Source organism: Crocodylus siamensis, chromosome 2, assembly GCF_052110815.1.
Source record: "Crocodylus siamensis isolate JL-2025a chromosome 2, ASM5211081v1, whole genome shotgun sequence".
NCBI lineage: Eukaryota > Metazoa > Chordata > Crocodylia > Crocodylidae > Crocodylus > Crocodylus siamensis.
This window is the reverse complement of record NC_143396.1, coordinates 231,950,539-231,963,463: the sequence shown is the minus strand read 5'-3', so window position 1 is coordinate 231,963,463 and position 12,925 is coordinate 231,950,539. Positions and strand designations below refer to the sequence as shown.

The 12,925-nt window shown below is 43.1% G+C and overlaps 1 protein-coding gene across 1 annotated transcript in view; it reads right to left on the bottom strand.

Moving 5' to 3' along the window:
- The window catches only part of LTK (leukocyte receptor tyrosine kinase), a 177,915-nt gene that overhangs the window by 27,433 nt on the left and 137,557 nt on the right, over window positions 1-12,925 (bottom strand). Inside the window, exons 22-24 of the mRNA XM_090033393.1 lie at window positions 12,549-12,613; window positions 8,782-8,911; window positions 5,081-5,178 (exon numbers count right to left, since the gene is read on the bottom strand). Coding sequence (XP_089889519.1) covers window positions 5,081-5,178; window positions 8,782-8,911; window positions 12,549-12,613 — 293 coding nt within the window. The remainder of the gene's footprint in view (window positions 1-5,080; window positions 5,179-8,781; window positions 8,912-12,548; window positions 12,614-12,925) is intronic.

The window sequence follows — 12,925 nt, the reverse complement described above, 5'->3', positions numbered from 1 at the left end:
AAGAATATCCCAAAAAATGAAATTATGTACCTGAAAGCACGCAGAAAACAACTAAAAGGGAAAATTCTGTCTTGGTAGCCCATTTTCATTCGAAGACCATTTATATTACACTGTCTTCATAGTGGGGGTAAGCAGAGTAGGGAGGATCCAGTTACATGGTCACTGGAGAGAAGCCAGGTCTGGAGACTACTTCTCTGGGAATCGCTCCTCAGAGTGACAACCTCCAGCTAAAACTCCCTAACTACTTATCCATATAAAATTGCTGTTTCACCCAGACTGTGTGTAGCACAAGCTGGGCATGAAATTTAAGACTCTCCCTGTTTTCTTATAAACTGTTTAACAAGACAGACAAAAAAAATCCCTGGATGTGAGGGCATGGACACTTTGGACAGTCCAAGAATAAACAATTCACAAGACAGAATTTTCCCTCTTATTTCCCCCCCAGCTCTGGCAGTCTTCATGATTGGATGTAATAAGCTGTCAATCACACTTAAGGGAGGAATGACTTTAGTCATGTGGAACTGAAAAGGAGCTTAAGGATAACCTATTTTGTAACCGCCTTCTACCAAATGCTACTTCAGCTGGTTGAGGATGCTGATTTTATAATGCTAGAGAAAGTGTGGCTGGAAAAGTAGGCTCACAGAGCCTCTCAATAACACAGCGGGATCTCTCTGCCAATAAAATCATCGCTCTTTTTTTACACTGTTCATGGTAATGAGTGAAATCATTCCTGAGGTTTTGGATGCCTCTGTTCTAGACAGATTTGTCCTTTTGCATAGCTCTGTTCACATTCATTGACACATCTCTACTTCCTTCGAGCAACAATCCCACTTCCTATTATGGAGAAAATTATATTGACCTTGGGGCCTGGTTAATTCTCAGAACTGCTATGTTTGATTAACAGAACATGTGACTGAGGTTTCACTCCAAGCACAATAAGCTCTGAAACCCCTTTAGATAAGAAGGCATTGAATAGACAGGATACTTTTAGAGGAAAGAGGAAAACATCTTCCAATTAGGAAGTTATATTAGGCCTCACAGCTACTACATGTAGATCAAAAGTAGGACAGAAATCAGCATATGCCAGAAGACTGACAAGAGTGATGGTCCTGAAGGATCTATGAGGCAACAGTATTGAGGGACTCTTCTCGTAGTTCAGTATATTGTACTTGCTGATCCTGCGCTCCATGGGCAGTAACACGAGAAAGTCTGCTTCAGCCGACCTTGTCCTGACACGTGTCTCTTGCCACACCAATGTCCAACTCCAGTATGATACTTAAGCAACATTTTTTAATTTCCTCTGAGAAGGCTTTTAGAGGGAATGACCAAATTTCCTTCCTCTGAGTTTTCTAGCTGTAAGTGCTTGACCAGCACTGGATTGGCCCATAATAGGTTCCTGTTGCACCGTTTTGTGGCTGTGCACTAGGAGGCTGACAGAAGTTCCAATTGCAACAAAATCGAGACTTGTAGGTTAATGAGAAAGTTACAATGGCCTGCTCTTTCATACCATTCTTTACTATCTTTCATTTCAGTGACTGAGGGAAGGCCAAAATGCAGTTCTTTAGTCCATTTCTGAGGCAAAGGGATCAATGCCTTGCCTTTTGAGTGTCTATTGCTCACAAAGCACACCTTTTCACTCAGACATATTTACTTAAAACGTCTTCTAAAATCCTATAAAAGCTTCACTTTGCTGCTCGTGCCCTTAAAGACAGAGAATTCTGGGGAGTTCTCCTTCTCATGGCCATGCTCAGAGCAAAGATCTGATTTACCTCCAGACCCCATGGAGACGGGGAATACCCCATTACAAAAACTACCTGGCAAAGAAGAGACTGAAAAACAGCAGTTTATAGCAAAGCTGTGGAATTCCTCAGTCTCTCCTTCGTCACATGTTGTGAATGATACTGATTAAGAGGTACTTCACTAACTGTGCCAACCCAGGATGAGCTGTAGAAAGGAACTATGACTCAGAACACCCCTCTACATCTCAGAAGCTCCTGCTTTGAACAAGAGGCTGAATATGCCGGGTTGCCCCATTTCCAGACCCTTCAGTCAGGTAACTCTATTGGTTGCCATGAGGAAGATTAGTGGCTCCACCTTTGCCCTGCCTCTCTCCTGCTCATCTGTTCACTATTTAGTAGGGCTGTGCAAAATTTCATTTGATGTTTTGTTTCAACGCTGTTTCAACTTGTTTTGAGCTCAAAACAGCAAAATTGAAATGAAACAAAGGGCTTCAAAACAGCCTCAAAACGAAATAAGGGCAGAAGCTGAAGCTGGGTTTGGCTGCAGGCAAACAGAAAGTAAGGAGAGGGAGGGGGAAAGGGAAGAAGAAGGACACAGTGAGGGTATGTCTTAGCACACATGCTGGAAAAGAAGCTCCTGGAGGAGAGGAAAGAAAGGCTTTGTCACACTTTGGCTGCCTGAGGTGATGCTGGTGCTACTGTGCTGCTGCTCACTACGTTATACCTGTTGTCATTTAAAGTGGTAGACCAGACTGAGGTTGTAGGGGAGGAGGAGACCTCATTGCGGCACACTAACATGTTATATAGAGGCCGCAGCACCAGTGAGGATGCACCTTAACACACACACACAAAGTCACATGTCATGACTTTTGCTTGTCAGCAGTTTGAGGTGCAATTTCCCAGAAACCCCTCCACCTATCTCCTTGAAAGCTGGCAGGCTTCATGGTCTCAGCAAGGGCTACCATCCCTGCAGTTTTCACACTGCTGTGCCTTCACACTTACAAGTGACATGAGTTTTGCTTTCAAGACTTTGAGGTGCAGTGTCCCAGAAACCTCTGCACCTATCCCCTTGAAATTTGGCAGACTTCATGCCCTCACAAGGGGCTACCATCCTTGCAAGTGTCATCAAAATCAGGCACGAAATGACAAGTTATAGGAAGGTTTGTGCTTCCCCATTATAGCCTATGGGTGAAACGTCAAAGCAGCATCAAAACAGCGAAACAGTTTTGATGAAACAAAATGGAACAGTGCTTTCGAAATGAAAGGATACTCAAAACAAAATGCTGTCCTGTCAAAATGGCAAAATGGAAGTTGAAACGAAACAGTGCTGTTTCGCACAGCCCTACTATTTAGTTCCCAGATGGACCCAGGGATAGGCCTGGGCTTCTACAATTCTCCCCATAGGTCACACAGAGCCAGGTCACTATGTTGCTCTGTCAGTTATGTGGCAGGATGGCCATTCTCAAGTTCTCAATGTCCTTTTAAATGTATGCATAAGTAAAAATTTGATTTAGAAATATTCACAGTGAGAAGAAGCTATAGATGTAATTTTTGTGAACAATGATAAATAATGATTTACAGCACCCTTCATTAGAGGATCTTAGAGTACTCTGATTCATATTATCTTTTGTTATATCCTGTTACTGGGAATGACACTGAAAACCAGGGAAGTGACGTGACTTAACTGAGGCCATATGCTAAGTCAGCAGAAGAACTAGTAAAAAATGTCTTGCTCTTTGCTCAGATCACAAGATCACACTCCCTCCTATAACACTGAGCAGAGGAAAGCATAGACCATAATAATCACACAGCTCTCTGCTGGATCACTGTCTGCCTCACTTCTTCCATTTCCTCCAATCTCTCCCCACCCTTGCCTGTTTTTGCCTGTTTGCTCAATGTGTGCATGCATGCATGTGGGTGAATACTCTGTTCTGCCTATCTCTGCAGAGCCTGCTTTGTCTACCTGCATAACTTCAAGCTGCACATATGGTAAATCAGAGCCTACTCCACCCTCTGGGAGTTCCTCAGTTCCTTCTACTGATTTGAGCTGGGTCCAGAGTACACTTTTAAACTCTGAAGGCAACAGGAGAAATTAGTCCTGTGCCATTAACTGAATCTACCTCTTAGCCAGAAGCCTGAGATTCTGCCAGCCAACTGGGAATTTTTAAGGGCTATTCATAATAAACCTAAACACATTATAAAATGTGGATAAATAGTATTATCCTGATTATAAAAACACAGAGGCACCTGCCTTAAATCACACAGCAGGTCAGTAACAGCACAAGAATGGAAACCCAAGTTTTCTAACTCGCTCCCTCTTCACTACTTTAACCTTAGGCCATGCTGCCTGTATCCCCTTAACTCTCCAAATATCCCTACCCTCTCCTTCCCTAGCCAATGGGGCTATTCTGTGCTGATACTTCTATAAATACAACCAATAAATCAACACAGTCAAGTTAGGAAAGAAAGAAGTTATTGCTGTTGTCTTGCAGTTTTGTGTAGAGCAACACTGCCATCTTGTGAGCCATAGGGAGTATCTCCTCAAGTGTACATAAAATAAAAGTGCCCAGCACTGAGCTACCCTGATGGACAAGCTCACAGCCAAGGGGGAAACTTTAAAAGTATACAGGACAGCAGGAAGCCTAATTCCTATTGATAATCAATGGCATTTAGGTACCAAACTACCATCTTTGCCTCGGAAAATCTCTTTCCATCATGTTGTACTTTATCATTCTTTACACAGCAGCTGAGTTCACACATTTTCTTGAAAGTATAAAAGGGCTATCATAATTCCTGTTGACATGTAGTCACTAGATCTGCTATATTCAGGGATTACAGCGTCTCTCCAGAATTATATTGTCATTAGGGTATTATGCTCTTGATTGACAGCTTCCATAGGCAGTTGCCTGTTAAAGACATGACAGTAGTATACCTTAATTGTCTCCCACGATCCCTTTAAAGTAAAAATTGCTTGCTTTTGACTTCCATGATATTCAGACCATTTTTATCAGATGGCATTTGTAAGAATCACAAATGTTTTGAGAGAATATGGAACTGAGTTCAACCTATCTATGGTTTTGCCTCAAAAAATATACCATCTCAGAATTATAAGCCATTTAGGTCCCTGCATGTTTTTAACGTGACACTTGTTGAAATCCTCTGGCTTCAACTGAGCTTAAGGATTTTGAGACTTCAAGTCTGTGTTGGAGATGGTAAAACAGCATGGATCCAAATTGAAGAACATGTCTGGGCTATCCCTTGTAAAAGTAAACTGTGGAACTTAGAACAAGCTTAACCAAGTCCCTGAAACCTTTGCACGAGAACAGGCTGTCTTTTCTCACCTGTGGATGAAATGATTCTCTTCCAGGTATCTGCAGCCACAGGCAATGTCTCTGGCAATGTTCAACAGGTCTTGCATTGTCAAAGTGGATGGCTGGTTCTGGAGAAGATAAGAAATTTCATAGTGGGTCAGAATATGGGTTTGGCCAGCCAATTATTCTGTGGTATATAGAGGATCTTAAGGGAAAAAATATTTATGAAGAGCCTATCCACATTGATCTTCCCTTAGAGCTTATACCTTTTAGAGACCTAGAAAATCCCAATTTGGAGCTTGTGCCTATAACTATACTGATTAATACCCAAAGATGGACTTATCCTCCATGAATTTGTGCAATCCTCTTTTGAACCTATTTAAATTGTCAGGCTTTACACGTTGTGGCAGTAAACTCCACAAGCTAATTACATGTTGTTTGCAAAAGAACACCCTGTTTTTGTTTTTTAATTGCTTTTCTATAATTTCTTTGTGTCCCCTAATTCTGATAGTGTGAGAGATAGAAAACAGTAAATCCCTGTTTACTTTCTCCACCCAAGTTATTGTTTTATAGGGCTTTATCATTATTCAGTTGTTTTATCTCTAAGCTAAAAAGAAGCCTTTCAATGCCTCCAGTCATCGAAGAAGAGAGGAACAGACATAGATGGGAAGAAAAGAAAGGCCGGATGGAATGACAAATAGCTGGGGAGAGAAGGAAGGGAGAGTGAGAGACACACAGGGAAGCAGTGAAAGAAGGAAATGTTGGCAGGAGCAAAGGGCAGAAGATGTGCCAAAGAAAAGAGCAAGGAAAAGACTGTGCTTCTACTTAAAGTATATAGTTCTCCAGACAGGTGGAGTGAATCTGTTGAATCCTACCAGCTGGGAGTGAGTGACAGAGGGTGCATACAGAAAAGTTCCATGGATGTTTTACAACACTGTCATTTAGAGCATTTTTACAGCACTATAAAGTTATAGTGGTCTTAAACAAGACAGCAGTGCAGTGCTTGGTGGGGGTAAGGGGCCTCTGAGCCCCTGCACTTTCCAGGCTAGGAGGAAGAGGGTGCTTCACAGCTTCTTGGGTCTTCTCCACTGGTCAGAAATTTGATCAGCATACAGAAGATATTTAAAGCACTGTAGGTTGCTAAAGTGCTGTAAAATACAGCTTTTCAAATGTAATACCTCATTTGCAAGTTCTGTACCCATTTGAAAGTGCTGTAAAGCTGTGCACTTCTGTTAAGTCAGAGCAATAATGCACTTTAAGTGGTGAAAAAGCAACTTCTGTACACACCCCTAGTGACTGTCAGTGAGTGGCCCACTCTGGATACAGTAGCAAAAGCTTCTACCAATGGGGTTGAACAAGAACAGCTCTCTAGTGGTGGCAAGCTGTATGAAAATAAACATCAAAAGAGTTCTTGAAAGCACTGGGAAATGACTAGAGGCCTTCCAAAGAATGAGTTTAGGGCTGTAAGGGGGTCACACAGCAAAAAAATAAGAGAGCTTTTAAAAAAAAACATGTCATCCTACATTTTGAAGGAACTGAGAGAGAGAGTTATGATGAGTGAATGAATTTCTATATGCCAGAGCCACAGGCTGATTCAGGTATAACACAACAAAAGGAATTCTTTATTTAAGATGCTAGACATGCAGACTATAGCTCTCTTGGGTTTTCCGGTTCAGATTGATGGGCACTGCTTCTGTTGCAATAACCATGCATATTCCATTTAAGCAATCATGTAATGATTTGCTGAATAAGTTATTGTCACAAAGCAGATGCTAGCCCAGCACACACAAAAGCTGTGCTTTTTCTCAGCAAGTCCTACTTATTCTCTTGCAATCATTTCTGGGGAAAATTCCTTGGTGTGTTTTCAAAGAAGTTGTTATGATAAGTGCTTAGGAGAAGGGAGGAGAGAAATTACAACACCAAGCTCAGTGAAATTCCTGGAGATGTCAAGTAAAATCTCTCTCATTAATTTTATTGTGCTTCAGGATGCTGCTTCCTTGGTCATTTCATAGCCTCAAACCACATAATTTTTACTTCAGCTGTTCGGGGTTGTTTTTACTGGTGAAATGAGTCATTTCTTGATTGTGCAGAGCTCTTGGATGTTTGCCACTGAAAGTTAGAGTTATAAACAAGTAGCTTATCGAGGTGAAACAGAAATTGAGCAAGTAAGGTATAGGCAGGAAGAGACCTCTGGCTACATTGTTCTATCCTGTTCTGGAGGTCCCTCTGTTAGTAGGCTGATGGAGTTTCATTTTTACTGTGGCCATAGACACTTATGGTGAGATACATTAACAGTGATTGAAGCTGCTTGATGTTGCAGAAAGGGCACTCAGGAACATTTCTTTGTTTTCTGAGGGGCTGTTTAGTTTGACTAAACTCACGTCCTTTTTAGTTGCTATCAGCTAACATTGTTTCTAACAGGTTTGTGTTCACTCATGTTTGGGAATGCCTGTTCTTCACATCAATATTATTTTTTGGGTGCAAACAACTGTACTTATTCACCCCAGTTTTTTGTCATTAGTTATGCTTTTTGTTTTGCTTGTTCACAAAAGTTGTATGACTTTATGACAGTGAAACAGTTAATGCTGTGTGACCCTCTTAGCGCAGACATGTATAGTGGTATACATGTACTTCACATAGTGCAGTTTATTCAGTAAAAGAAGAGGAACAGTAAGGCACCTTTATACTAATACAGTTTTCACAGTATGGTCATCGCATCAAAAATTCGGAGTTCTAATTTAAATCATTATAACAGTACAAAAATATGCACAGACCAGGCCTCCTCTCCTTCAGTCAGCAATTTGGGAACAGAAACAATATATAATTTAGGTAGCTAGGACAAACCATAGCAAACAACTGAAATCCACCAGTACATTGAAAACTACCCATTCGAACTATTCACTGAAGACTGGCCAGTAATAAATATATTTGTAGAAATCAGGATTGGTTCTTGAACAATTCCCAAAAAGAAAGAACAAATTATATTTGATAATTTAGTTGCAACAGTTATTTAAATCAGTAATACTGGTACCTAGAGGCCCAGATCTTCTGCTGATGTCAACTGACACAGCTCCATCAAAGTCAACAGAATATACTGACTGACACCAGCTGAGAATCCAATATAACATTTTCTCATTAATAAGTATCACTGCAATTTTAGCTTTACACATGCCACAGCAGTTATTATGTAAACCAGGAAGCTGACATGATAAATAATATATTCTCCTATGTGTTGAAGTAATGCTGTACTCATGATGATCCAGGAAATATGGGAGAGGCAAGACTTTTTGTGGGTGATATCTTTTACTGGACCAGCTGCGTGGTTGGGATTGACTTAGACAAATGCAATTCATCCGTCTCAAAGTGATCTGAAGTAGGAGGCATTGCATTCAGGAGTGTCTAAGTCTAAGTCTAGTTCAATCACACAACTGCTCCAGTAAAGAATATCACCCACAAAAGTTTTACCCTCTTGCACATTTTCCTATGCTGTTTTCCAGACGCCCCACACAGAGACCAGTGGAGTTGAAAAGAACACATTCTCCACTCAATTTCTCCTTTGTCATTAGTAACATGGATCCCTTGGAATATGTGCTAAGGAATCAATTAACTCAGTTTCTTAAAGTTGAGAAACAAGTCATACTTATTCTCAGCCATGTGTGCTCCAATACCCTTATTTTTAGTAAAATGCCCCAGTAAAAACAGGCATAAACAGGAAGGCAAGGATGGCTAACCACATGTGGTCGATTCTGCCGAAGGAAGCTCTTCATGTCTCCACCAGCCATGAGCTCCAGCAGAATGAAGCGAGGCAACGTCTGCAGGCTCACACCAATGCACCGCACTATGTTTTGGTGGTTGAACTTACTGCAAAAAGCAACAAAGAAAGGAGGAGACAATACTGGAGATGAGCTAAAATCTTTTACATAGTTCCCTCTCCTAAACTTTAAGGATTTAGACTAAGTAGACTCTGGATCCAAAACACCCTGCCAGAACAAGTCCCAACTTCAGCTGAAGCAAAGGCCAGAACATGGTTGTCTGTAATCACAAGAAATCCAAAGAGATTCAGTACAGTACAAACTTCTTCAGAAACTGAGAAAAGATAACAAAAGCTACCAAATTCAGCAGGCTCTTTCCTCCATGCACATCTACTGTAGTTACTTTATGTTGGTCTGGGATAGTACAAAGACTTTTTGTGATATCTTTTTTTGGATCCACTTCCTAAGGAAGGGGCACTTGGGGCATTCATACATGTGCTCCAGGAGTGTGTGCGTGTGTGTGTGTGGGCAGGGGGGAGGTGCTTGATTAGAGCAGCTCCGAGACCCACTCTAATTAAAGCACCTGGAGCATTGCGTGTATCAGTGTCCCCTCATTGACCGAGCTATAGATAAAGTGCCCCTGCTGCCATTTTTAAGTGCAGGGATGCTGATACATGAGATGCTGGAGGGTGCTGGAGCACAGTAATTACCATGCGCCAGCAGACTCAATTAACTGAGCACTGTAATTACTGTAATTGGTGCCCAAAAGCTTGTCTAACAGCTCTCCCAACAATGCAGTTGGTCCTGTAAAAGGTGTCACAGAAAACCCTTGCCTTTTGTATGTTTCTGCCTCCTTAGGAGGTGGGTTGAAGGCATCAACACCTTTTAAAATAGTCTGCTAATCAGGAGCCAGTACAAAATGTTGTCTTGGGTCCATCCAGATGATATTTGCAATGCTTTGGCAAAAAGCATTTCTCTCCAGAAAAGTTCCTGTTTTCCATGAAAGAGGTGTGAGGAGGTCTTCCAGATGCTCTGTCTGGTGCAATTGATTTAAATGCTATAACCTCCAGATCTGATATATCTAAAATACATGGAATTATGGTCATGACTCAGTTTTTCATCCTTCCTAGACAGAAAAATTATATACCTCAGAGTTCACTGTCAGAGGAGCTTTCAGATCAGACTTTCCAAATGACTATCCAGTCTGCTCTCCAGAGAGATCAGAGGTCAGATTTATCCTGGGAGAACTGACCTTCATTGAGAGTGGGAAGGAGCTTCCCCATAACTCCTGGACCTCCCTCGTAAACTCACTGCATCACCTGGTAAGAGTTCCCCGACTCTTCAGTCTGTCGCAGGACACTTCCGTGCCCAGCTCCCAGTGAGCCTTGAACTTAAGGGGGGAGGTGTGTCGCAGGGCACTTTGGTGCCCTGCTCCTATAAAGAGGTACAGGTGCTGGTTGCCGGGGCACCCACAGTTTGGTCAGCTGACCAGAAGGGGGCAGGGCCTGACCTATATAAATGATCCAGGCTGAGGCCAGAGAGGCAGTTCCCCGCTAGCAGCCGAGGAAGAAGGAGCTCTGCTGGGGTAAGCAGAGTAGAAAAGCCTGATGGCCTGAGCAGCTTCTGCTTGAGGATACTGGGTGGAGAAAGCCCTAGTAGGGATGGTTAGTCAGTTGGCTTAGAGTTTATGTTGTAGCCCAGGAGCTTGAGTTTTTCTGTCCGTAGTTTTATAAGACCGGAGGACCAGGTGAGGCTAATAGGGGTTGGAGGAGGCCTCATAGGGGCTCCACGGTAGTGTGGGGACTCCGGTGCCAGACAGGGTACAACATTCAGGGGTGCACTGACCCCAGCCCTGAGAAGGGGCGCAGAGGATTGGGGGCCAGGTAAGGCCGAGGCTGCCTGAGCCCCACAGGAACTTTTAGGCCCGAGGAGGGGATTCAGGGGCCAGGCACGGCTACAACCACCTGAGCCCCAATTGTGAGAAGCCCCAGAGGGCACTCGCTGTAAGACCCAAGGAGGGGATTCGGGGCCAGGTACGGCTACAGCCACCTGAGCCCCAATTGCAAGGAGCCCCAGTGTGGGCACGGTTGCGGATAAGGCCCCAGTGCATGTCCGTGAGGGCGCAAGTGATTGAGACAAGCCAGGGGGCATCCGTGAGGGCACCAAGGGGAGAACTGACAAGACCATGTCCGGTATGTCTGCGAGGCTTGGGGCGTGATACAGGGGTGGCTGGAGCCACATGTGGCCCCTAAGGCTCTAGTGCACGGGGTCATCTAAGACGGAGCACAGACTTGGATACATCAGGGGTACCGTGTCAAAGAGGACAAAAAGGCAGCCTCTCTTAACACTACTTACATCAAAGACGTGGTGGGCAAGATGGTGAGGGTGCATTGACACCAACTTGGCACGGTAGAGGGTGCTAGGAGAGATCACGGCCGCTCCTAGGACCCCGCCCTATGACACAGTCCAATGCAAAGGACAGGCAGAGACCTGAACCTTTGGACTGGCTAATGCTGCAGAACCTGTTAGCAGGGAGAAATCCCTGTAGTAAGGGGAACATAGGGACTGCACCCTTGGTTGGCTGCTGCATGAAGGGCACAATGGGGGATCTGTGCACTTCCTCTCTCTGGGAAGCTATTTAGGAGCCAACTCAATCTAAAGTTGAGTTCCCATAGCATTTTTCATCCTAAAGTTAGCACTTTTCATCCTAAAGTTAGCATTTTCCCTAAAGTTCCCATAGCATTTTTCATCCTAGTAGGAGTCTGTCCTTAAATCTGTGGCTGAAAAACCCTTCTCTAGCATGCTGTGTATTATTTCAGAAGTGCTGCATGGCTATATGGCCAAAGCTCCAGCTCTTTTATGATACATACTGTATTCCATTTAATCAATGTGAGTTTGCTTGAATAAGACTATGGGAACTTACTCCTACATGGAAAAGTACAGTGGGATTCTTCCTGTTGTAGTGGGATTGGAGTATTTGTGTAGCTATGATGATCCAGGAAAGAGCTGATCCAATAAAAATGGCATAAAAAGCCCCTTGCCTCTGGGATTCTTTGACAGGAAAAATACTATATATGTAACACATTGTTAAATGAATTTAGAGAAGTTATTACTGTACGACCATTGGAGAAGTGACTTTAGGCTTTGTTACCATGACCACAAGGATACTATGTCTGAAGTGGACAACTGTCCATCAGAAATTGGACTGAGACCACGGGGGACCCGGTAGCTGCCTATAAGTACACAAGGGGTGTTCATCAGGATCTGGCAGAACATCTGTTCACCAGAGCGCCCCAAGAAAAAACAAGGACCAATGGTCATAACCTCCTACAAGACCATTTTAGGCTGGACATAAGAAAAAATGTCTTTACTGTCTGAGCCCTCAAGACCTGGAGTAGACTCCTTCCAGATGTGGTGCAAGCACCTACTCTGGACTCATTCAAGAAACGCCTGGATGCTTATCTTGCTGGGGTCGTTTGACCCTAGATGACTTCCTGCCCCTAGGGCAGGGGGCTGGACTTGATGATCTTCAAGGTCCCTTTCAGCCCTAACATCTATGAAATCTATGAAACTCATAGACAACTGAAACACCATTGAACGTAGTGACTTGCAGCTATTATCAGTCAGGAATAGATCTGAACTGGTGAGCTAATTACTGATGGACGTTTCCACAGCCAGCCAAGTAATGTTATAGCTATATACACTAATTTACATGCTTCTGGTGACACTAAAACATTGAAATGTACCTTATTATCAGTGCCTCCATCAGGAAATCCATCTCATCCTGCTCAGAGCAGACTTCTGGCAAGGTCTGTTGAATGGAAAGAAGGGAGAGGTCCCTCCCAAAAGGCAAAGGATAATTAAAGAAGGCACAGAAAAGTCAGCGAGACAATCAGTGAGTCACTGGAGTCTACATTATTACCCCACTGACAGAGAAAGGAAAAAAGAGATTAATGAACTATGTGGAGAACATTCTGGGATGCATTCTGGTATGTAGGACTTTTATGGCCAAAGGAAAATATACCTGATTCTATTTGAGAACTGTAGTTACTGGGAAATTACCATAAGTAATAACAGCATTTGTTGACAGATGCAAGCTACAGGTGCAAGCCTGTAGTGCAAG